Source organism: Ahaetulla prasina, chromosome 4 (genome assembly GCF_028640845.1).
Source record: "Ahaetulla prasina isolate Xishuangbanna chromosome 4, ASM2864084v1, whole genome shotgun sequence".
In the NCBI taxonomy this organism is placed as follows: Eukaryota; Metazoa; Chordata; class Lepidosauria; order Squamata; family Colubridae; genus Ahaetulla; species Ahaetulla prasina.
In genome coordinates this window covers 28,574,909-28,601,905 of record NC_080542.1, presented here as the reverse complement: position 1 = coordinate 28,601,905, position 26,997 = coordinate 28,574,909, and the positions used below count along the sequence as shown (strand labels likewise).

At 38.3% G+C, this 26,997-nt stretch overlaps 1 protein-coding gene across 1 annotated transcript; it reads left to right on the top strand.

Annotated features, from left to right (window-relative positions):
- The first annotated feature begins 4,663 nt into the window (after window positions 1-4,663).
- LOC131198093 (serine protease 27-like) lies at window positions 4,664-21,268 on the top strand. Its single transcript, XM_058182603.1, has 7 exons — window positions 4,664-4,745; window positions 7,661-7,681; window positions 8,907-9,069; window positions 11,772-12,046; window positions 17,612-17,781; window positions 19,766-19,963; window positions 21,180-21,268. The coding sequence occupies exons 1-7, from the start codon at window positions 4,664-4,666 to the stop codon at window positions 21,207-21,209; spliced, it is 939 nt and encodes a 312-aa protein (XP_058038586.1). The 3' UTR covers window positions 21,210-21,268.
- The last annotated feature ends 5,729 nt before the right edge of the window (window positions 21,269-26,997 follow it).

Genomic DNA, 26,997 nt, shown 5'->3' with positions numbered 1-26,997 from the left:
ACCTTCGCCACGGCGAAGGTTGTAGAGAGTATGGTGGCATATCAGTTTCCTTGCACCTGGATGAAACTGTCTATCTAGACCCGTTCCAGTCCGGTTTCCGGCCCGGTTACAGCACTGAGACGGCTTTGGTCGCATTGGTGGATGATCTCTGGAGGGCCAGGGATAGGGGTTGTTCCTCTGCCCTGGTCCTATTAGACCTCTCAGCGGCTTTTGATACCATCGACCATGGTATCCTGCTGCGCCGGTTGGAGGGATTGGGAGTGGGAGGCACCGTTTATCGGTGGTTCTCCTCCTATCTCTCCGATCGGTCGCAGACGGTGTTGACGGGGGGGCAGAGGTCGGCTCCGAGGCACCTCACTTGTGGGGTGCCGCAGGGGTCGATTCTCTCACCCCTCTTGTTCAACATCTATATGAAGCCGCTGGGTGAGATCATCAGTGGCTTCGGTGTGAGGTACCAGCTGTACGCTGATGACACCCAGCTGTACTTTTCCACACCGGGCCACCCCAATGAAGCTATCGAAGTGCTGTCCCAGTGTCTGGAAGCCGTACGGGTCTGGATGGGGAGAAACAGGCTCAGGCTCAATCCCTCCAAGACAGAGTGGCTGTGGATGCCGGCATCCCGGTACAGTCAGCTGCAGCCGCGGCTGACTGTTGGGGCAGTCATTGGCCCCAATGGAGAGGGTGCGCAACTTGGGCGCCCTCCTGGATGAACGGCTGTTCTTTGAAGATCTTTTGGCGGCCGCTTCCAGGAGAGCTTTTTACCAGGTTCGCCTGGTGCGCCAGTTGCGCCCCTTTCTAGACCGGGATGCCCTATGCATGGTCACTCACGCCCGTGACATCTCGCCCAGATTATTGCAATGTTTCTACATGGGGCTCCCTTGAAGGGCATCCGGAGACTGCAGTTAGTCCAGAATGCGGCTGCGCGGGTGATAGAAGGAGCCCCTCGTGGCTCCCGGGTGACACCTATCCTGCGCAGACTGCACTGGCTACCTGTGGCCTTCCGGGTGCGCTTCAAGGTGTTGGTGATCACCTTTAAAGCGCTCCATGGCATAGGGCCGGGCTATTTACGGGACCGCCTTCTGCTACCGAATACCTCTCACCGACCCGTGCGCTCCCACAGAGAGGGACTCCTCAGGGTGCCGTCAGCTAGGCAGTGTCGTCTGGCGACATCCAGGGGAAGGGCCTTCTCTGCGGGGGCTCCCGCCCTCTGGAACGAGCTCCCCCCAGGACTTCGCCAACTCTCGGACCTTAGAACCTTCCGCCGTGAACTTAAAACACACTTATTCAGGTGCGCAGGACTGGATTAGATTTTTTAGCTTTTAAATTTTAAATTTTAAATTTTATACTGATTTTAATTGGTTTTATTATTTTTAGTTCAATTGGCCGGCTAAATATTTCATTTTAAAATTTATTTTAAATTCATTGTCTATCTATGTATTTTAATATGGCTGTACACCGCCCTGAGTCCTTCGGGAGAAGGGCGGTCTAGAAATTTGATTAATAAATAAAATAAATAAATAAATTCTCTTCTTCTCTTTCTATTTATTTTTCTCATCGTTGGAGTGTTCTTCAGAGAACTAAATCTTCATTTCATCTTTATTAGAACCCCTCTTTCTTTCCAGGGGATTCATACAAAGCATACTGTAATATGCATAGTAGTAACTTTACCAAACTTGTCCTTCCAGGATCCTGGGTCTGGTTCCCACCAAATATCATGCAATCTGTTCCAGCATCTCTACAAAACTTGAGAAAATAAAAAGGACTTTGTTTGGTTAAAAAAATATTTTAAAATGGGTTTGTTGATCCTCTCTGGAAATTCCATAATTAAAGTACAACCATAGAAAAAGGTTTTTCCCTAGTAGAGACCTAATTCATCTCCCTTTGGGTTGGGGAGATCTGGAGGAGGTCACAGTAGATACATATCGGAGAATGCGTTCCTTCAAATAGTAAAATGTGAGTTCACTATTTTCTGTTTTAATTTCAGTGAATGTGAACAAAGTAAAGTCTCCTTTAAATTAAGTGTAATCTTGTGATTTTATGGAAGGATCTGGGGGTACTTTTCTCGGCAACTATGGAGAAATTATTTGTCACTGCCTTCTTCCAAAATTCATTTCTTCTTTACTTTCCAGTCTAGAGTAACCAGGTCCAATGAGTGATCTCTCTGTAATAAAAATTCTGCTTTGTTTTACTTTGGCAATTTTTTCATCAAAATACTTAATGTTTAAAGCATATTGTCTTCCCAGAGAACATGATGCTCTGGAATATTAAATACATAGCATTTTTCTTTAAATCAGTCTCTGAGGGAAAAAGTATAGTTTTATTTTACAGACAAAAACAATATCCAAAGATTCTATTGTTAGTTTAGCATGGCAAAGAATTCAGATGAGTAACTAACACATTTCATGTCAAAGCTTGCACATTATTTAATAGAATTTTCTGAACCTTGAGTAGGAAAGAAACATCTTTTTAAGCCATCTGAACCATAAGCAAGGATTGTCCATTTCAGAGAGCTAAACTGGCTTCAACAAGAGTTCTTTTATATTCTTCCTAATCCTAATCTAACATTTATTTATAGTCATATCAAATATTTAAAAAGCATTCATGAGCAAACTAAAACATCATCTTCATTTTCTATCCATATAATTTCTCAAGTCTATTACCTATATTAACCTTATTACCCTTCACAAAGGGAAGTTGTGTACCTCAGAATCAAAGGAGAAAGCTATAATTTTAATAATCCCTTATTTCATGATCCTTCCTGGTCAGAGTTCTACAAATATAGTGTCACCAAATACTAAAGTGTGAAGTTAATGTGAAGGGAAAAAAATATGACAGTAGCTATGACTTTCTTCTCAAAATGATATTCCGCTATCGTTGTTTTACACAGGATTTTCCTTAATTTGTCACAATTCAAAGGCAGATTAGGTTTCGGCCATCAGGGCAGCACAGTTTATGCCTGCATATTTTTCTGTCAAGTCAAGAAATGGTGGAAAGCACATTAATTCAGCTGTGAAGAATAAATCTCCAATGTTGAGCCAGTTGAACAATATTAAAATATGTTATCTCATTGTTCAAAACAAGAGGGTAGTGTTTTTAGGATGAGTAACGTAACGCTACCATAAGTTTTGGTATCTACTGGCGATTCTGGGTATTTATAACCCAGAGCAAATCACTGGCAATATCTTCATTTCCACTAGATCCTGAAAGAAGCAGGTAAGTAGAGTGACATTGTTAAAGAATAGTGAGAGGTCCAAAGAAGCAAAATAGTCATTAGATGGGATCAATAGTCATTGATTTTCTTCCTTTAAAAGTAGCTTCAGCATGTGAATCTAATCCTTCCCAGTAACATCAGTTCAAGAGGGAATATTTAAACAAAGGGTTTGGAAAACTTATTCCAGAAAGAGGACTACATTTTACTGCTATTCTATCTTTGTGTATGAGGATGTATAGTACATGTTTCTGATTCAGAAAAGGAAGAAAAAATTGTATGAAAACTGAGGTACGTTACAAAAGAAAGAGTTCATCCGCTGAAAATATATCCCCTCTTCCAAAAGAACGATTTGTTAATTTTTGACCACAGATTTAGATATTGGCAAGATTAGTAGAAATTAGATAATACACCCAATGTGTTGTGAAAATCCTGAAAAGAGTTAATTCAGTAATTGAGCTATATATTTAATTAACAAGTTAGAATAATTAGACAATATACAATATGCCTTATCCAAGGCACCAAAGGTTGATGAGAAAAGTCATAAGATCTGGATATGTTTATACTCGAAAAAACAAAAGGAATGGGGTCCATGAAAATGGCCATCAAATAACTGAAAAGTTATCACATACAACAAAGTGGAACAAAATTGTTTGCTATTGCTCCAGACGATAGAACGTGGAACCAACAGATAAAAATGGTAAGAAAAAATGGTAAGTAGGTTTCACTTAAATCTCAAAAAGAACTTTTAATTATTTAATTATGGTAAGAGAGTCAGGAGCTGAGTCAGGAGTCAGGAGCTGTTTTTTGCTGGAGTCATTTAAGAAAAGGATAAATAACCACCAGTCAGAGATAACGAAAATGCAAAATGCAAAGCTGAATAGTGGTGGTAACAACCCACTCAAAGCCTTAAATCACACCGCTAAAATTAACAATAGAGGACATCTATTTGAGATACTGTAGTAACTCTGGCAAAAACCAGATTGATCTGAAAGCAACAGTTTTTCCAAATGCTTATGGAAAGAAATTGGTTTAAGAATGACAAGCTGTATCATCTTGAGCTCTTATAGAAAAAGTAGGATATAAATACAGGGATCATATGTCCTTCTTTTTATAAACCTCTGTCCTTTATTGCAGATAGCTGTCTTCAGATTTATGTCATTTAATTATTTATTTTCTTGGTTTTGCTCTTGAGTTTTCTTTTGTGGAGCAAAGTTATATACAGTTTATTTAATCCTCATGAACATCTTCAGATAAGTCTATTTTTTAGGTTGTCCTTTTTCTCTCCCAAGAAAACGTGTTCTCCTAAGATTATTGTCCTTTTTTACTGTTGTGTTTCTTCCATTGTTATCCAAATTGTATGTAAGAGACTAGCACTCGTGTGATTGAAAAGATAGCGCCAGGATTCTAAAAAAGATTCAGGATTTGCATTTGGATGGTCTGCAGCCTAGGTCCATGAAGGTTGCAAACTTCACCATAATTTGTTCTGATTATGTAGGAGAAGGAATGGCAGAGTCTGGAGGAGGGGTGAAAAGAGGTATCAGCCTAGAATCCCTACATAGCCACAAAGTCCACCGCACCCCACCCCACATGTGTGCTGTTGTCCCTTATCTAACTCTAAGCAGGCACTGCACATTAGTTGAAAAGATTTCTGTGCATAGGCTTTTAGCAATAAATCAATTTAATTGAACTTTCATAGGTGGACTTGATCTTTCACATGTGACAGACTCTACTCATTTTGGTTATATTGTACCCACCGCCGCCATGCAGATATCAACATATTGTCTCTTAGAGTCCCTGCCTTGATCTAGAGACTGTAAAGAACTAACATTTCTAGATTTTAATGCCTTTATTCTCTGTATTACAGAGAATACTAAACCAATACCAAAAGATTGAGATTGAAACAGTACAACTATTGTCCCAAACTGACTAGAACGGAACTACTTTGGAGGCCTTTCAGTTTACAGCAGAAGACAACTATGACTTTTTCATCTATTGTACTCATTGTCTGGTTTCTTCATCTGACTAGATTGCAAGGTGAGAAAAGATGTTGGGGAAGTATTTAAGGGAGGCCATATTTAAGGATGTGTAAATCCCACCCTTTTAATTCCCCCACTGCTTTCAAAGGAAATAAAGATGGGTGTGAGAAAAGTAATAAATACATGATGTGGTAGAAATGCATAAAGGAAAATCACAAGGTCGAGTTGGTAACTGCAACTGTGCAATTAAAGCCACACCTTGATGTGTGTAAAAAAAAGAAGAAGAAGATTGGGTCTTTGATTATATTTCCATACCTGTAATCTTGACTATTTGATCTCCCAACCTCAGACACTCCTGCTCTTTTAACATACTTTTAATTCTTAAATATTTTAATGATCCTGATTTTAATTTAGGGTCTTCATTTTAATTGTATTGTTGTTATAATACTTGTATTCATGTTATTTTATTGTTGAACATAAAGAAATGTATCATGAGCACTTCTACAAACAAAAGATCAGGATATAAATTTAATAATGCATAAAATAATAACATTACAGTTTCATCACAGCAGTTCTTCCTAGAAATTCCTCATTTACACAACTCACCAAACCTAGACCTGATTAACCTCAGCAAAATGATATAACATATACTATTAAACCATAGTATGTTGTGTCAATATCTATTCTAAACAGAAATGTGGGAAAACAATTACTGTTTCCCAGGCAAGGGGAAAAAATGGAATGAAAATGGATAGTTTTAGATTCAATTGCACTGGGAAAGAGAGAGTAATAAATATTTAGACAGTCACTCTATTAAGCTAACAAAGTTACATTAAAAATGCACCAATTATTTCCATTCTCAGTAACATTTTATGAGACTAAAGGTAAAGGCTTCCTCTAGCCAGTCATGTCCAACTCTAGGTGGGATGCTCATCTCCATTTCTTAGCCAAGGTAGCCAGCAATGCCCATACTTCTGTGGTCATGTGGCCAGCATGACTGCACAGAACACTAACTTCCTACTTATTTATCTACTTTTATTTGCTTGCTTTCAGACTTCTAGGTGGACAGGAGTTAGAGAAGGTAATGGGAGCTCATCCTGTTGCATGGTGTTCAGGTCTCAAACCTGGGCTGTCAGTTTTTTATTATTATTATTATTATTTATTAGATTTTTATACCGCCCTTCTCCCGAAGGACTCAGGGCGGTTCACAGCCAATATAAAACAATGACAACTTACAACTAAAACAGAAATTAAAAAACTTATTATATAATTGGCAAAAAAATTTAAAACATTTAAACCTAAAAAACCCTAAAATTTATATTAAATATAAATTAAAATTCAATCCCTATTAAAATATTAAAATTTTAAAATTTAAGCCAGTCCCGCGCGAATAAACAAATACGTCTTCAGCTCGCGGCGAAAGATCCGGAGGTCAGGCAATTAACGCAAGCTAGGGGTAAGTTTGTTCCAGAGGGTAGGAGCCCCCACAGAGAAGGACCTTCCCCTGAGGGCCGCCAGCCGACATTGCTTGGCGGATGGCACCCTGGGAAGTCCCTCTCTGTGTGAGCGTATGGGTCGGTGGGTGCCGTGGGGTAGCAGTAGGCGGTCCTGTAAGTACCCTGGCCCTAAGCTGACAAGCTCAATGTGTCTAATCAATGAACCATTAGTTATGTGCTGTTAGATTTTTGGGACAGGGCTTGTGTTACAATGCTGCTTTGATCATTCTGTCCTGCCCTCCCCTCCAGGGTCCTCCTCTTGTCACTGAGCACAGGCCTTGTTGAGCTCTGAGAAGGAATAATGTATTGGAGGCATTATCTCCATCTATCACATTGTTTCTTTCATGGCACAAAATAGAAAAGGGGTCACTTGGGGTCCTTTTTCCATCACAGTCCTATACCTATTGCAGTAAAAGAGTTAAATCTAGAATAGTCAAGGCCCCTCCTTATGGTACTGTTTATGTTAATTATCCACAGCATTGATCTGGATGACTTTGAGAAAGTTCTGTACCCTTTATATAGAGAGATATAGTTTGTTTCTGTGTGCTTTAGCCTGCCCTCTGTCCCATTTTCCTAGTTAACTATTTTATTTTACTTTTACTGATGTTTCAATAAACATTAAGCTATATTTTTGCCTGCCGATCTGAATGGCAGGTGTGCTGTCTAGTATAAGGAGGTAGGGACAAGTGAGAGTGTGCTGGGAACAAACTGAACTGGAAATTATTCACAGTAATTTTCCAACATATGGAAGTTCATATTTTGCCATCTAACAAAATGTGAAATGCTATAAATAGGTCCACCTCTGACCTATTGACTATCTGCAATAACTTGTCAGATGTATTTTTTTTTACAATACCCCGGAACTGACTGTAACCAGAATCTCTTATGACATTTTACCCCTTTTTTAAAATTCCTTGGGCTTTTCTTTTAATCTTATTTGGAAAATTAAAGTTACTTGTCTTTTCTTTTTCCAACAGATGCTGCTGACCCAGAAGTAGGTAGGAATTTCTATGTTCCCTAGAAACATTCTGCACAAATTGGCACTGAATGGTGAAAAGGAAACATACTTGCCTTTTACAAAATCTTATATACGTTGTTATGTTGCTTCTAGCACAATATAATTTTCAGAACGATTGCTGCAACTTTGGTTGCATTTTGTCACTTTCTTATTGTTAACGAGTTAGACAAAGAAATGTTATAAATAAGATATATGAAATAACGAGTAGGCTAGCTTGGTCACTCAATACCGAGACACTATGAAACGGGTACGGTAGGATCTGCATTTTATACATCATATGAGAAGAGCATATCTTTCTTCCCCTGTCCTTACTACTTTCTACAGAGGGACTCTTGGAAGCATCCTCTCATATTGTATTAGTGTTTCATTTGGAAATATTACTGTTTTGGACAGGAAGGTGGTGCAGAGAATGGTAAGGACAGCAGAAAAGATTATTGAAAGTTTCGTACCTTCTATCCTGGCCGTAGCATATAGCATATAGTATAAGCACTATCCAGGACAATGTGTGTTTGTGTGTGTGCTTTTTACAGTGGGCATCAGAATTTTATTTTTAATATGTACATAGAAAAAATGACAACAAAGGCTATCTTATAATGACTTATAATGCTTTGTTCCTTGACAAGTAATTCATTATTTGACCATGGTTGAGTTATCCTCTTACATGTTAAAAAAGAAACCAGGCTTTTCCTTGGGACTGGATCAAAATTGTCATGAATTGCTGATCTAAATACAGGACTGGATCTGATACTGAGTTGACAAGATATATAGATATGCATGTTAAATATTAACTTGTTTCTCAGGAGACACAAAATCATTGGAAACTTTCTTCTGAAAGTCATATACAAATTCATTTCAAAAGTGAGAGTTTGTTTCTTGCAGGGTTTCAGTTGTTGAGCTTCAGAAATATGGGGGAAAGTTCCCTTTTGTTATAATCCAAAATCTAAAACAATTTTTTTTGTTCCTTTTCAAGTCAGGGTTGACTCCAGTCAACTGCCTGGATTAGTCCCTGTACTGTTCAGGCAAGATTTTGAAAATGGTTGAAAGACAATGACTGACCAAGGTGATACAGTAGCTTCATGTCTAAGATACAACTAGAACTCATAGTCTCCCAGTTTGTAGCCTGGTGCCTTAACCATTACACCAAACTCCTCCTCCCTCTCATTCTTTTTCTCCCTCATCTCTTCTGTTCTGTTCTTTCTTGCCAGGTTGTAAGAAGTCACTAATCTCTACAAGAATTGTTGGAGGCCAACCAGCCTCTGAGGGGTCATGGCCCTGGCAAGTGGGCCTTTCAGTATTTAACACAACTTTTTGTGGTGGAACTCTCATAGACAAGAATTGGGTGCTGACAGCTGCTCATTGCTTCGCCTGGTAAGTTACTGGAGTGTAAAATTAAGTGAGAAAAATAGATAGCGGACTATTATTATGATGCTGTTCTTTTTAATAAACTAGAGTTTCCAGGAAACAGCATTATTGTGCCTGGTTGCCTAGTTAGATATTTATACTGGATTTGGCATTTTTATCCACCTATCAAGTCTTTCCTAAGGACATGGAATAGGCAGATGTTATTTTATGGTGTTAAAGGTATTGTTGCAAGATATAGAAGAAGTAAAGCTGCCTTTTTGCAATTGACTAATGGTTATTTTGTCAATGCCAGTAGTATTCAAATAGTCTTCCAGATCAGTGGTGGGTTGCTACTGGTTCGCACCGTATCGTGCAAACCAATAGCAGCAGTGGTGGGAAGCTCCATTCACCTGGTTGATGCTTCTGTGCATGCACAGAAGCATTGCGCGAGCGCACACATGATCTCAAGCGAACCTCTAGAGATGGTTTTTGAAACCCGCCCCTGCTCCAGATGCTTTTAGATTGCACACAAGGTGGCTGTTTCTATTGGTACTACCTTTGCTTTCTTTTGCCAGTCGTTCTATTTCTATTTGCAGATCTTTGGATTTAGTGATTTAGTGATCTCCAGTTCTTTCTCTTCTATTCTTCTGCCTCCGGAAACTACCACATCCACAGTACAGACTATTTTGTCTTTCAGAAATAGTCACAAAGGAGTCAAATGAAGAAAATGGCATTGTGTCAAGGCCATTCTACTGCCAATTTTTTTTGTCCTTACATCACAAATAAGGATACATATAAGTAGTCCTATTATCAAGTAGTCCACATAAATGACCCTAATAGAGCCAAAAAAATATGTTGCTAAGTGAGAAATTTAAGTGAGTTTTGCCCCATTTTTCAATTCCTCAGCTGTTTCAACTGTTTCAACTCCTACCATCAAAACGACGCTATAGAGCATTGCACACCAGAACAACTAGAAACAAGAACAGTTTTTTTCCCGAAGGCCATCACTCTGCTAAACAAATAACTCCCTCAACAATGTCAAACTATTTACTAAATCTACACTACTATTAATCTTCTCATCATTTTCATCACCAATCTCTTTCCACTTATGACTGTATGACTGTAACTTTTTGTTGCTTTCATTAAGGGTTAAATTGCTATGACCATCATTTGTGTTGTAAATGTTGTACCTTTGATGAAGGTATTTTTTTTCTTTTTCTTTTCTTTTATGTACACTGAGAGCATATGCAACAAAACAAATTCCTTGTGTGTCCAATCACACTTGGCCAATAAAAATTCTATTCTATTCTATTTAGGAGTTTTCTTGCCACATTTATTAAGTGAATCAGTGCAGTTCTTAAGTTAGTAGTGTGACTGTTGAGTGAATCTGGCTTCCCCATTGACTTTGCTTGTCAGAAGGTTGCAAAAGGGGATCACATGATCCCAGGACATTGCAATTGTCATAAATGTGAGTCAATTGTCAAGCATCCAAATGTAAATCACATGACCATAGGGATGCTGCCACAGTCATAAGTGTGAAAAATGGTCCTAAGTCCCTTTTTTCAGTACCATTGTAACTTTGAATGGTCATTAAAAAAACTGTTCATATGTCAAGAATTACCTGTGTACAAAAAGGACACAACAATGCTTTTTCTTTTTGACCAAACCTTCAGATCCTGCTTCACTTAAATATTAATAAAAGATTTCATTACTCTGCAGAGTTTCAATGAAAGGTACTTTCCCATTTGAAATGTGAATACCGATGTGGAAATCAGAGCTGGATTTAGATTAAAGCCAAATAGGCACTGTCTTGTGGGTGCCATTGTCAATAGTTCTGATGAATTATTCTAAAAATGCAAATCTCCACATTGGTGAGAAGTGAAGCCTTCAGTCAATGTGGCCTAGGGACACCATATAATCCTGAACCAGCACTTATGGAAATAGTATACAAATGAATAAATATTGCTGTTGGCATCTTTAAATGTGGCAGAGCTGGATATGAGGAAACATGCTGAAATTAAATGCAGACAAAATCCAGTGCCTCTGAAAATGCAAACTTCAGAAATTTGTTCAACAAATTTGTTGAACAAAAGATGTTGAGACTCTAGAAAGAGTGCAGAGAAAAGTAACAAAGATGATTAGGAGACTGGAGGCTAAAACATATGAAGAACGGTTGCAGGACCTGGGTATGTCTAGTTTAATAAAAAGAAGGACTAGGGGAGACATGATAGCTGTGTTCCAATATCTCAGGGGCTGCCACAAAGAAGAGGGAGTCAGGCTGTTCTCCAAAGCACCTGAGGGTAGAACAAGAAGCAATGGGTGGAAACTGATCAAAGAAAGAAACAACTTAGAACTAAGGAGAAATTTCCTGACAGTTAGAACAATTAATAAGTGGAACAACTTGCCTTCAGAAGTTGTGAATGCTCCAACACTGGAAATTTTTAAGAAAATGTTGGATAACCATCTGACTGAGATTGTGTAGGGTTTCCTGCCTGGGCAGGGGGTTGGACTAGAAGGCCTCCAAGGTCCCTTCCAACTCTGTTGTTATGTTATGTTATGTTATGTTATGTTACGTTACGTTACGTTATGTTACGTTACGTTACGTTACGTTACGTTATGTTACGTTATGTTATGTTATGTTATGTTAAATGTCAAAATCCTGCAGTACTCTCAATGGATCCACATCCATAAATTGCTGTTGACATTTTCTAAATTGTTAATACTTACAGGCTCCCTGAAGGCTTTGATGAAATTTTTGTGGGGCTAGGTGATCACCAACTCATGAACCCTTCAAATAACTCAGAGAAATTTGCCATCCGACAGATTATTCCTCATCCTAAATACACAGCTAATGACACTATGTATGACATTGCTTTGCTGGAGCTAAACAACACTGTGGAGTTCACCAAATACATCTTGCCTATGTGTCTCCCAAAGTCTTCTGTGAAGTTCCCTGACAATACCAGTTGCTGGGTCACTGGATGGGGAACAACAAAATCTAACGGTGAGTGAGGAAAATGGGATGTGTGTTTGATCTGGCACCTTTTCATCTTTTCAGATCTTTAAGGTATTAAATTTGGCATGTTTAAAGATTTGTTTATTTGCTTATTACACCAAAGTACAGTAGTGACCAAAATTATGGAAACCTTTTGGGGAAAGTGTATTTTTGAGATTTGATGGCTAATAATACCATTTTTTGGGGGGAGGGGAATTTCAAGATAATCATATTATCTTGAAACTCTATCACTGCTGGAATGGCCTGGGAACAGCCCTAACCTTAACCCAATTCTGCCTGTTTCACTTTTCTTCTTTATACTGTAACTGCTATTTTAATAGCAAATCCTTCATAAAAGTTATTGCATTACATTCTTGATTAAATTACCTTTCCATTGATATATAATTTTATGGTACTACTCAGTGGTGAAATTTGAACTGGTTTACTACTGGTTCGCTGATATGCTCAGTGCACACCACACACCAAATGTGAGGTGCGCAAGCGTGCAATGCATGCCAAAAGAAGTTATGGAGTAAGTAGAACAGCATTGGGGTGGTCAGCTGTGGTGCACAATCTTTTTTTTTCTTTTAAAAGCATTTTTTTTTACTACCTGTTCTCTGAACCACCCACTGCCATTGCTACCAGATCAGCTGATCTGGTCTAAACCGGGAGCATGTCATCCCTGGTACTACTCCAAAAAAAAGTGGTGTTATTAGGTAGTTTTAGAAAATATAGTTTTCCCAAAAGATTTCCAAATTTTGGCCACTACGGTAACTTGAAGTTACTTTAAGGACTAACAGGACACAGTTTAATCCAGGAAGATGCTGGAGAACATTCCAGATACAAACCTGAGGTAACAAGACCATTCTGCATTGACACTGAGGCCAAAATAGAGTTTTGTATAAAACTGCATAAAGTTACACAGTAGAGTTATAAATCAGAAGGAATCTGAAAAGACCCTGTTAATGTATCGTGTTTCCCCCAAAAAAAATTTGAACCCTGAAATAAGTGCTTAGCTTATTTTCGAGGAGATCTCATTATTTTGGGTGTGTGGAGCAAGGCAAGGCTCCTCTTGCCATCTCACCTGATTTCCAGCTGTGTCTCCCTAACTCTAACCAGAGGAAATGGTAGAGACCGGCTGTACATTCAGTTAAATGTTTTCAGGGATGGCTTATATTCGGGGGGGGCTTATCTTAGTGCATGCATTCAAAAGCCTGATTGGGCTTATTATCCAGGGAGGTCTTATTTTCAGGAAAACAGGGTAGTAAATGTTATTAAATGGCATAAACTTTCTTTAGAAGCATGGAGTATCTGAAAATGATGTAGGATTTAAATTGGGATGAGATCAGGTTGGGGCAAGGATGAAGAAAGCAAAGTGGAGCATTGTGTGGGTTTAAAAATCACTTTGGCTCACTTAAAAGTAATAGGATTCTTCTTTTTCTTAAGGTGTTTTTTTTAACGTTCAAGAATTAGCAGCAAGATCAGGATAGTAGCAGTAGCTAGTGGAACCTATTGCCACTCAAATCCATAATAGCGACTTCCTGTGGCGCCGCCAGCCCCGCGATCTGTAGAGCCGCTCAGACAGCGCAAATCAGCTGTCTGTTGGCTCGGAAACCTCTACCCCGGGCAAAGAGGAAGAGGTGAGCAACTGAGCTGAGGTAGAGCCCCCCGGAAAGCCCTAGTAATGATACTGGAGGCTTGAGGGTGAGGGCTCCCTCCCAAGCTCAGGAAAGCTCCAGATCTGGGATGCCTCTGCAGAAGGCCGAGCGTCCACATCTGCTACTAATTTTTAACCTGGAATCGATTAAGAAGCAGACAAAATCCAAATAGCAGCAGCAAACATTAATCTGAGTCAGGTCCCAGACATCAAATGGAGCCCTTTTTTCCAATGGCAGAAAATAGCACTAAAATATCTGAAGGGGTTTTTGATTCCAGAAAGATCAGTTGAGTCATCCCATCTAAGCAAAATTGCAAAAGACATCTGGGACCTGATTGGAAGCAGCAAGGCTAATTAGGTGATTTCCAAGTGTTTTTTAATCTTTCCAGAGGTCCAAATTGAATCGGTTTGCTCCCGAACTTTAATGTGTAGATTTGAACTGGATCACACCAAGTTTCAAATCTTCAGTTTTAATTAATTAAGGTTCTTCACAGAGACTGATGAATAGAATAGAATAGAATAGAATAGAATAGAATAGAATAGAATAGAATAGAATAGAATAGAATAGAATAGAATAGAATAGAATAGAATAAAATTCTTTATCGACCAAGTGTGATTGGACACATAAGGAATTTTTCTTGGTGTATATGCTCTCAGTGTACATAGCTGCGGTGTGGCTCAGGCTATAAGAAGCCTATTATTAAAACATAGCTGCCTGCAATTACTGCAGGCTCGAATCCCACCAAGGCCCAAGGTTGACTCAGCCTTCCATCCTTTATAAGGTAGGTAAAATGAGGACCCAGATTGTTGGGGGGGCAATAAGTTGACTTTGTATATAAAAAATATACAAATAGGATGAGACTATTGCCTTATACAATGTAAGCCGCCCTGAGTCTTCGGAGAAGGGCGGGGTATAAATGTAAATTAAAAAAAAGAAAAGATAGGTTCATCAAGAATCAAAAGGTACAACACTTAATGATAGTCATAAGGTACAAATAAGTAATCAAATCATATTAGGAAACAATCAATATAAATCATAAGGATACCAGCAACAAAGTTACAGTCATACAGTCATAAGTGGAAGGAGATGGGTGGAAAGATGAGAAGATTAATAATAGTGAAGACTTACTAAATAGTTTGACAGTGTTGAGGGAATTATTTGTTTAGCAGAGTGATGGTGTTCAGGGAGAAACTGTTCTTGTGTCTATTTGTTCTGGTGTGCAGTGCTCTGTAACATCGTTTTGAGGGTAGGAGTTGAAGCAATTTATGTCTAGGATTGAGGGGTCTGTAAATAATTTCACACCCCTCTTTTTGACTCATGCAGTATTCAGATCCTCAATGGAAGGCTGGTTGGTGGTTGGTAGCAATTATTTTTTCTGCAGTTCTAATTATCCTCTGAAGTCTGTGTCTGTCTTGTTGGGTTGCAGAACCTAACCAGACAGTTATTAAGGTGCAGATGACAGACTCAATAATTTCTCTATAGGATCATATAGGTAGCTTCTTGGGCAGTTTGAGCTTTCTGAGTTAGCACAGAAAGAACATTCTTTGTTGTGTTTTTTGATGATGTTTTTGATGTTAGGTGTCCATTTTAGGGTTGCGAAATGATAGAACGTAGAAAGTTGAATGTCTCTACTGTTGATACTTGTTTTCTAGTATTGTAAGAGTTGGAAGTATGGAAGGGTTTCTCCTAAGTTCTACTACCATTTCTACGGTTTTGAGTGTGTTCAGTTCCAGATTGTTCTGGTCGCACCACGAGGCTAGTTGTTCAACCTCACATCTGTATGCGGATTCATCATTGCCTCAAATAAGACTGATCACTGTTATGTCATCTGTGAACTTCAGTAGTTTAACAGATGGATTGTTAGAGATTCAGTCATTAGTATACAGAGAGAAGAGAAGGGGAGACAGCACACAGCCTTGGGGGAGGGGGCTGTGCTAATTGTAGAGGTATCTGATGTGATTCTGCTAGCTTCACCTGCTGCTTCCTGTTTGTTAGGAAGCTTATGTTCTACTTACAAGTGTGTTCAGGTACCTCTAGCTGGCTTAGCTTAGTTAGAAGAGTGTCTGGAATGATGGTATTGAATGCTGAGCTAAAGTCTACAAAGAGGACCCTTGCATAGGTCTTTGGAGATTCAGGATGTTGAAGGATGTAGTGCAGAGCCACATTAACATCATCATCCATTGATCTATTTGCTCGGTATGCAAATTGCAAAGGGTCTAACAGTGGATCCGTGATGGTTTTCAAGAGGGACAGCACTAACCTTTCAAAGATTTTCATGACTACAGATGTTAGAGCAACTGGTCTGTAGTCATTCAGTTCCTTGATAGCCTGACTTTACTGCAGCCAGCATCTTTTAATAAAAGAACCTATCACTTCAACCAATTGAAGTCAAAGATTTTTTTTTATTTATTTTGTCACAACAGTATATATAAGCATAAGCATGAAAATAACTATATAATATATAAGCATATATATGAGCATAAGTATGTAATAACTATATTAATTGGATATAATGAAAGGAAACAATAGGACAGGAACGGTAGGCACGTTTGTGCTCTTATGCACACCCCTTACAGACCTCTTAGGAATGGGGTGAGGTCAATAGTAGACAGTTTTTGGTTAAAGCTTTGGGGAGTTTGAGAAGAGACCATAGAGTCAGGTAGTGTGTTCCAAGCATTAACAACTCTGTTATAGAAGTCATATTTTCTGCAATCAAGATTGAAGCAGTTAACATTGAGTTTAAATCTATTGTTTGCTCTTGTATTGTTATGATTAAAGCTGAAGTAGTCTTTAACAGGAAGGACATTGCAATAAATGATTCTATGAGTTAAACACAGGTCCTGTCGAAGGCGACGGAGTTCTATGTTTTCTAAATTCAAGATTTCAAGTCTGGTGGCATAAGGTATTTTGTTTTATTCAGAGGAGTGGAGAACTCTTCTTGTAAAATATTTCTGGACACGTTCAGTTGTATTGATGTCTGAAATGTGGTGAGGGTTCCAGACAGGCGAGCTGTATTCAAGAATTGGTCTAGCAAATGTTTTATAAGCTCTAGTTAGCAGTGTAGTGTTTCTGGAGAAGAAGCTACGTAAGATTAGGTTTACAACTCTTAAAGCCTTTTTTGCGATGTAGTTGAAGTGGGCTTTGGCACTTAGATCATTGGATATGAAAACTCCAAGGTCTTTAACAGGGTGGGGGTCATCTGCAAGGTAATGTCCATCAAGTTTGTATTTACTGTTTAGATTCTTTTTTCCAATGTGTAAGACAGAGCATTTGCTGGTTGAGATTTGGAGTTGCCAAGTTTTTGACCATTCTGACACAAAGTCAAGGTCTTTTTGAAGGGTAGCTGTATTTTTGGTAGTGTTAAATAGTTTGACATCGTCAGCGAAGAAAATACAATTGCTTTTAATATGGTCACAGAGATCATTAATGTATAATATGAAGAGTGTTGGTCCAAGAACACTGCCTTGGGGAACGCCGCTATTAACATGTCTGTCTTTCCTAAAAACATGATAATAAAAATAAAAATAAAAATAAAAATAAAAGTAAATGTAAATGTAAATGTAAATATAAATATAAATGTAAATATAAATATAAATATAAATATAAATAAATAAATAAATAAATAAATAAATAAATAAATAAATAAATAAAAATAAAAATAAAAATAAAAATAAAAAGACATGATCTGTCTTTCCTAAGGGATCAGAGTGGGTCAGGTCTGCCACAACACTTATATTTACTTTTCTAAAATCATCAATCTGATTAGTGAGTCTGTCAAATCGCAACAAGAAAAATTAAATTTGTTCTTTAAAATGAAGTTGAGGAATGCTGAAGATTTGGCGAGAAAGTTGCAGTCAACATAAACTCAGTTACTTGTTCTCTGCATTTTATAACGCAACACCTTCCTTTTTTACAGTGGAACTGAAGCCTCCACAAACCCTTCAAGAAGTGGAAGTGTCTATCATCAATACAGATTTATGCAACTATGTCTACAACCTGGTCAATACTACAATATTGCCCCGTTCCCCTATCAGGGCTGGTATGATCTGTGCGGGTAGCTTAAAAGGGGATAAAGATTCCTGCCAGGTATGGTGCTCTAAAACATAGCTAAGTTTCTATGACACAAGACAGTTAAAACTGTAGGCATTTAACTTATTTAATGTATTGAACTGGATTAGTTTTAATCTTGATTGGGTAGATTGGGTTGCTAAGGACCTGATGAAGTATAGAATATTAACTCTTAATGTTAGTTTATGGTTCCTTGTGTTGAGCAATGAGAATTAATCAATTTAAGTTTGTTGTACCAACCCTATCAATGTTGACATGCAAAACTTATGAACCTGCTCATAAAGGATACAGAGTTCTCCCAGAGTTTCCTTCACTCAGGGAAGTATGTGTTCAGTGTTCTTCAAACTCCCAAGATAGATATGGGCAATCATCAGCAAGAGGCTTTAGATAGTGTCCAGAAAAGCTCCTCAAGATTCAACTCCTGAAATTTAATGGGAAGCTTCTTGGGGATTGTCAATCAGTGAGGTAATTGCTGCTAAGATAAAAAACAGAGGAGCTAAGCCTCTCAGAAACTTAATGAAACTGCTACACAAAACTTGAAAAAGTATTAAAAAATTAGGCCAAACATTTTCTGATCTGCCATCTCCAGTAATTATAAAAAATATGGGGCAAAATAATATATCCAACTATAAGATCAAAATTGCTCAGCCATGTGCAAATAGATCAAACTTTTAAAATAAAAATAGAAATAGCACTTAGACTTATACACCACTTTACAGTACTTCAAACCCTCTCTAAGTGGTTTACAGAGTCAGCATATTGCCCCCAACAATCTGGATTTTCATTTTACCCACCTCAGAAGGATGGAAAGCTGAGTCAACCTTGAGCTTGGTGAGATTTGAACTGCAAAATTGCAGGCAGCTGGCAGGCAGCAGAAGTAGCCTGCAGTACTGCACTCTAACCACTGTGCCACCGTGGCTCATTTCTCATTAAAATGCATTACTGACTCAACTTGTTGTTTTCCAAACATTTTAGAAATGATTTCCTATGAATTCATATTCCTATAAATCCCTAATCAGATTTAAAGTCCAAAACAATTGGAGGGATGTCCTATAGCTGCTTCTTTTGACTAGTTCTGAAGAGGATTTAAGGAATAGTAATAAATTCATACAGCTCTCAATATAACTGTGTGTAGCACTTTGGATTTCATTTTGGATATGAGTTTCAGAGGACCTAGAACAGCTAAATTTCCCAGCTTTCAGACCTGGGAAAAGATGAGACTGCTTTAAGATGTTGTGAGTAAGGCTAATTTCATATTCCTAAATGCCCCAAAGTTGGGAGGCTGAGTTCAAACTGCTGCACAATCAGAGATGGGTTGCCACCAGTTTAGTCCAGTTCTTGTGAACTGGTAGTAAAACTGGTGGGAGGCTCTGCCCAGCCACTCAGTTGTAACTATGCGCAGAAATGCACAAGCTAAGCAAGCACACGCACCCCCATTGCGAACTAGTAGTAAAGGTAAGGAGAACCCACCCATGTGCACAACCCTAGCTGCCATTCATCTAAGGAAAGGATAGTGTATATATGTTCATTTAGAAGTCAAAAGTAAACATGGGATTTAGAGCACTCCTATGTTTAAAATGATCAACATAGATGCAGCAGTATTTACCATCTTAGAAGCAGTATTAATTTTTTTGATACCATTGATTAGTCTCATGACATAGCAAAAGAAGTGTTATTATCTTGCATGGCTCTGCTTATGTTTTGCTGGTCAGTTAGCATCCTGCTATTTATTAACAGTGTTAAATATGGTTGACTTTTGAGGATTTAGTGTAGGACTTAGTGTACAGTGCAAATCCAGACCGATTCTACTGAATTATCCATCAATATATTGCATTAACCCAAAAACTGTGATAAGTATGTTTGGTGAAAAGGCAATTACTGAAGATTCCGAGGCTAAACTTGAGCTGTTTATTTAAAGGAATAAATACTTCTCAGTTTGTCAGTATCGGAATGAATCAGCCTTCCTATAAACATGTGATAACATACATCTTTCTCTTTCCAGGGTGATTCTGGAGGACCTATGGTTTGCCAATGTGATGGAAGTGAAAATTGGCTCTTGGCTGGGATTGTGAGCTGGGGGTTAGGCTGCGGCCTAGCCGGTGTGCCTGGTGTCTACACTTCAGTAGCACACTATGCTGATTGGATCCAACTGCACATACCCCACATAAACTTTTCAGAGTGCACACGTGAAAGTAATAGTGTAGGCCACAATTCCCCTCTTCTCGCGTTTTTTCTGATATCTGTCAAATTGATCTTCTTCTGAGGTATTTAGATGTTCCTCCTTCAGCTTACCTATCTCTCCAGGTGAAATCTTTTTCACACAAAATGCTGCTGGTGCAGCTCTGCATAGAAATCTATACATTCTCCAAACTGGAGGCAGATCAGCATTAAAGTTCTTTTTTTTCTTTTCTTTTTATGTTTTACTTGTTTTATTTGTATAACATTCAGTTTTCGTCAAACAGTGTGTGGTCTGGGTACAGTTATTTTTAAACAATCATAATACACATGTGGATAGACTAACCTTACTATGAAGGATAAAGAAGAAACTGAATATTTCTTAATATGGGACATATTTTATTAATAGCTAGGCAACAGAAACAGGAGTTAGAAAAGAGGAGATATAAAAAGAGGGAATGTTAACGTGGAGAGTTGATAAAGAAGATGATGTTCAGTATTATTGTTATTGTATTATCATATTAATACCACAACAAAAGCATTCAAGTTCTAATTAGTGTTAAAGCAATAACAATATGATTTAAGTCATGTGGCTTACTACAAGAATGGTAATTAGGCTGCCCATTCCCTCAGCTTTCACTGGGAATCCTGATAAGAATTGCATACTAACAAATCCAGAGGTGGCTTGAGATGAGCTTTCCAAAATCTTTGAAGGCCTCCTGCCAGTGCTAAACTGTCTTTTCCCTTTCCTGCTGTGATTACTGACTATGGCACTACTCTTCCTTCTCCTAATATCATGTGGCATGTTGTTGCTCTTCCTTCCCCACAAAAGAGTTTCTACTTTGCCCACCAAAATGTATTTCCAACATCATTTAACCTGCCAGCAAAGAGAACAACAATATTGGGCTGCCATACAGACTTGATTCAAGAAACTCTGTTTCTAAATAATCTCTGAGATCACTATGAAAAGACATGTATCTTTAAAATAGTGAAAATGCTGTAATGTCCACCATAATCCTAAAAGCTTTAACCAAAAACTTTCTACTATTGACCTCACCCCATTCCTAAGAGGACCATAAGGGGTGTGCATAAGCGCACAAATGTGCCTACCGTTCCTGTCCTATTGTTTTTCTTTTCTTCTTCATATATATATGATACCTACATATATTGTTGTGACAAAATAAATAAATAAATAAATAAATGAAGGGTGGAATGTTTTGTCCATGTTTTGTTTTCTTCAGCGCTCAGCTATGCAGTGGGTTCTGATTTGAAACTTGTTTGACAACACTGACCTATAGGTAACACTCCTATCAATATAAATTCATAAAAGAAGAGGGTGTTCCTAGTTTGTGTCCTGATTTTGGACATCATCTCAATGTCTGATTGGCTGCAAAAGTGAGAACCTTTGATCAACTGGCTCACCAACCTGGCATTCACTGGAAGAAGATTTGTGAAGTCTCCAGAAGGGTGCTTCCTGGCCTTGTTGAAGAGACCAAAATGCAAAATTGTACTACTCCTGAACTAAAACGAAAACCTCCAAGTCTTCTTTTACTAAGTGAATTTTTCAGGAAAGGAATGACTTTGCTATAGCTACTGCTGTCAGAAGCTACTGGATTTAACTGGAATCAGTTTACTGTAAAATTTGTAATCTATAATTTTCTTTAATTATTGTATTTAATTCCATCCCTTTCTTTCTCTTCTTTAACTTATTTTAATAGGTGATTTTGTTTGTTACTGTATTACTACTGGATATTTTTCCTTATATGTTATTTTATGCTCCTCCTGGAACAAAGTATATCTATCATTGTAAAATTTCATTCTGATGTATCATAACAATAAAAGCAATGTTTACTATTTGTAAATACCTCGAGATATTTTATTCAAATGATAAAAGATGTGTGCCCTTGATATTTAGAAGCAGAATGTAAATTCTTGCTTTTCTTATTCACTGGTGAATTATAAAGAAGTAGATCACCCAGGAAAAGGAAAGCAATTAAAGCAACTCTTATTTTCCAAATAGTTTTGAAGAAGCTAGATTATTGGCTAAGGCTGCGGTCCTTTGTTAATTTATTTTATCAGAATGGTTGCTGGATTAAGCAAGATCAGGTATTTAGTATAATAACATAGAATAACTGAGTTGGAAAGACCTTGGAGGCCTTCTAGTCCAACTCCTCCTTCAGCAGGAGACCCTGTACCCACCCAACAATCTGGGTCTTTATTTTTCCAGCCTTAGAAGAATAGAAGGCTGAGTCAACCTTCAACCAGTGAGAATCGATCTACCAAACTGCAGGCAGTTGGCAGACAGCAGAAGTAGCCTGCAGTACTGCATTCTAACTACTGCACCATTGCGACTCTTTGACCCTTCTCCTGTGGCTCCCTGCCAAACCAATTGTGCAACCTACTCTCCACCCTGAGAAGGTGTGAGCCTCTCCACAGAGCCGTGCAGCTGAAGCACCCCTAGAGTTTTCTCCGCACTGGCCACAACTGGCTGCTTTTTGCAATTCCACATCCTTCACAGGCAGCTCAGTGCCAGCCGTGGTCACCTTCATTTTGGCTCAGGAAGAAGGGGAATGGGGAATCACTGGATGTAGGGAGGGAAGAGCTCTGGCTATCCTGCACATCGTGGCTGGCTACACACCTGAGCAAGAAATGAAAGAGCGCTGGAGGGAGAGAATAAGAGAAAGGGAAAAGAGAGGGAAACAAATGAGAGAGAAGGAGGAGAGAAAGGGAGAAAGAGAGAAAGAGAGAGAGAGAGAGAAAGGAAGGAAAGAAGGAAGGAAGGAAGGAAAGAAAGAAAGAAAGAAAGAAAGAAAGAAAGAAAGAAAGAAAGAAAGAAAGAAAGAAAGAAAGAAAAGAAGGGAAAAGAGATAAAAATGAGAGGAAGAGAAAGAGAAAAATTGAGAGAGAGAAAAGGGGAGAGAGAGAGAGAGAGAGAGAAATGAGAAAAAGATGGAGAGAGAATGAGAGAGAGGGAAAAGAGAGAAACAAATGAGAGAGAAGGAGGAGAGAAAGGGAGAAAGAAAGACAGAAAGACCAACAGAGAAAGAAAGAGAGAGAGAGAGAGAGAAAGAAAGAAAGAAAGAAAGAAAGAAAGAAAGAAGGAAGGAAGGAAGGAAGGAAGGAAGGAAGAGGGGAAAAGAGAGGGAAACAAATGAGACAGAAGGGGAGAGAGAGAGAGAGAGAGAGAGAGAGAGGAAGGGAGAGAAGAGAGAGAGACCCATTTTCCACAGAAAACACCAGGAGCCACAAAATCTGGGTAGGCGTGGCTGGGGGGATCATGTGACAGAATGGGAGTGGCATTGAGTTGGCCATGCCAACTCAGGTTTTGTGGCTCCCAGTATTTTCTTTCCTGTGTGAAATGGGTCCAAATGGCTCTTTGAGGGTTTAAGGTTGAAGACCGTTGAGCTAAACCAATCATGAGTGCAATGAAGTCTTGGTTACTCCACTGTGGTTTGATTTAGTCATCTCTCCTGTTTAATATCTATTATGAAGACATTGGGATACCTATCCACAGGTCTGGAGCAGAGGTGGGTTTCAGCAGGTTCTGACCAGTTCTGGAGAACCAATAGTGGACATTTTGAGTAGTTCGGAGAACCGGTAATAAAAATTCTAACTGACTCCACCCCCATCTATTCTCTGCCTCCGAAGTCCCAGCTGATTTGGAGGAAATGGAGATTTTGCAGTAACCTTCCCCTGGAGTGGGTGGGAATGGAGATTTTACAGTATTCTTCCCCTGCCATGCCCACCAAGCCACACACACAGAATTGGTAGTAAAAAAAATTTGAAACCCACCACTGGTCTGGAGCTATCATCTATATATGATGATACTTGATTAAATCTTTATTCATGCTGTTCTTTCTATCTTGTGTGCCTATCAATAAAATTCTGTGATGAAACCAGCAATTGTATATCAGAGGTCTGAGTGCCTTTCCTCTTCAGCTTCCTGGACTAATAACCAGAAATCACAGGCTTTGAGGCTTTTTTTTCTCATAATTCAATGACTCATATCCCACACTGTGTGGGAATAAAAACCTATGCTAGCTAAAGAAGGTCATGTAACAATGAGCTTCTGTCCTTACTATGCTTGTAACAAAGTTCTGGGAGGAAATTCTAGTTTTTCTGATTTTGCCACTGAATAACAGCCTCATGTTTGTACCAATAATACATAAAATATGAGCATACAACCACAGATAGTCCTTATTTAATGCCTGCCTTGACAGCGATTGCAGTTACAACAGTGATAAAAAAGTAACTTTTTTTATTTATTTATTTATTTATTTTGTCACAACAGTATATATAAGCATAAGCATGAAAGTAACTATATAATATATAAGCATATATATAAGCATAAGCGTGCAATAACTATATTAATTGGATATAATGAAAGAAAACAATAGGATAGGAATGGTAGGCACGTTTGTGCTCTTATGCACGCCCCTTACGGACCTCTTAGAAATGGGGTGAAGTCAATAGTAGACAGTTTTTGGTTAAAGCTTTGGGGAGTTTGAGAAGAGACCATAGAGTCAGGTAGTGTGTTCCAAGCATTAACAACTCTGTTACAGAAGTCATATTTTCTGCAATCAAGATTGAAGCAGTTAACATTGAGTTTAAATCTATTGTTTGCTCTTGTATTGTTATGACTGAAGCTGAAGTAGTCTTCAACAGGAAGGACATTGCAATAAATGATTCTATGAGTTAAACACAGGTCCTGTCGAAGGCTGTGGAGTTCTATGTTTTTTAAATTCAAGATTTCAACTCTGGTGGTATAAGGTATTTTGTTTTATTCAGAGAAGTGGAGAACTCTTCTTGTAAAATATTTCTGGACACGTTCAATTGTATTGATGTCTGAAATGTGGTATGGGTTCCAAACAGGCGAACTGTATTCAAGAATTGGTCTAGCAAATGTTTTATAAGCTCTGGTTAGCAGTGTAGTGCTTCTGGAGAAGAAGCTACACAAGATTAGGTTTACAACTCTTAAGGCCTTTTTTGCTATGTAGTTGCAGTGGGCTTTGGCACTTAGATCATTAGATATGAAAACTCCAAGGTCTTTGACAGGGTGGGGGTCATCTGTAAGGTAATGTCCATCGAGTTTGTATTTAGTGTTTGGATTCTTTTTTCCAATGTGTAAGACAAAGCATTTGCTGGTTGAGATTTGGAGTTGCCAAGTTTTTGACCATTCTGACACAAAGTCAAGATCTTTTTGAAGGGTAACTGTATTGTTGGTAGTGTTAAATAGTTTGACATCATCAGTGAAAAGAACACAATTACTTTTAATATGGTCACAGAGATCATTAATGTATAATATGAAGAGTGTTGGTCCAAGAACACTGCCTTGGGGAACGCCACTATTGACAGGAACAGGATTTGATAGCTTATTTTGATCACTTGTTGTCTGTTTGACAGGAACGCTGATATCCAATTGTGGAGGGGTCCGGAGATTTAGGAGAAGTTTGTCATGTACCACTGAGTCAAAAGCTTTACAGAAGTCTATGTAAATTGCATCTATTGTTTTACCTTGATCAAGATTTATAGTCCATATGTTTTTGCAATGAAGAAGTTGTAAGTTACATGATAATTTTTTTCTGAAACCAAATTGTTTATTAGAGAGTAGATTGTTTGTTTCTAGGTAGAGGATAATGGATTGGTTGATGATAGATTCCATAATTTTACAGGTGACACAGCATAGAGAGATTGGTCTGTAATTTTCAACTAAGCTGGGGTCTCCTTTTTTGAAGACTGAGATGACCGTGGCTAGTGGACAAAGTTTGGGAAGGGAACTGGTCATGAAGGCTTTGTAACTAATGTCTACATTTATGACCTTCTCATCATCTCTCTCTGTCACATGTTCACTATTACAGTCAATTAGTACATGTCCTATGTTTAACCTTCTTTTTTCTTCTTTGATCCATCACAGAGGAAAGATTGCCCTCTGTGTAAGAAAGAAATTTTTCCACAGCATAGCAGCTCCCTAAAAAGTGCTAACTGCATGTTAACAAGCTCAATAATGTAAACTTAATTAGCCAGCTGATAACTGCTGCAGAAACAGACAAGACCCTAATCAATTTTTGCTTGCTTTCTAAGCAGCGTGCAGCAGATGCGCTAGGCCAGGGCTGTCAAACTCACGGCCCATGGCCGGACGTATCATTTGCAAAGAGGGGGAAAGTCCCGATACATCATGTGATGCCTCTGTGATGGTGAGAGTTTGACACCCATGCACTAGGCAAACAGCTGGTGGTAGCTCACTCTTTTCTATGTGTATTCCTAATTGTATACCTGCTTGCTCTCTTATAATCCCTTCCTCTCCTATGAATGTAAATTTTGAAAATTCAATTCTCTTCTTGCTAATTATCCCAGGATTGGAATTTGCACTCCAAAGGGAGTGAGGGTAAAAAGTCTACAAGATTTGCCATTTTCTCTGACTTCCATGTGAGTCACATTCCAGAAAATATCTCTGCAGGAAAAGATACAGTGCAGAAAAGGAATTATTTGACAGTTTTATGATTATAATTTTTGAGGAGTCTTAGCTCTGCTTTTTATCTTTATTTCTCTTCTCTCTTTTTTCTTGAGACTCTCCAACTAATAAAGAGAATTTGTCTTTATGGTCACTGACTTAATGGCACATCCTCATCTTCATCCGGCCCTCTCAATTCATGGCAAATATTTATTTTATTATTTTATTTATTTATTTATCACAACAGTATATATAAGCATAAGCATGAAAAACTATACTATATAAAGCATATATATAATCATAAGTATGTAATAACTATATGAAATTGGATACTATCAAAGGGAACATTAGGATAGGAATGGTAGGCATGTTGGTGCTCTTATGCTCACTCCTTACAGACCTCTTAGGAATGGGGTGAGGTCAATAGTAGATAGTCTTTGGTTAAAGATTTGGGGATTTTGGGAAGAGACCACAGAGTCTGGTAGTGCATTCCAGGCATTAACAACTCTGTTGCTGAAGTTATATTTTCTGCAATCGAGATTGGAGCGGTTCACATTAAACTTATATCTATTGTGTACTCGTGTATTGTTGTGATTGAAACTGAAGTA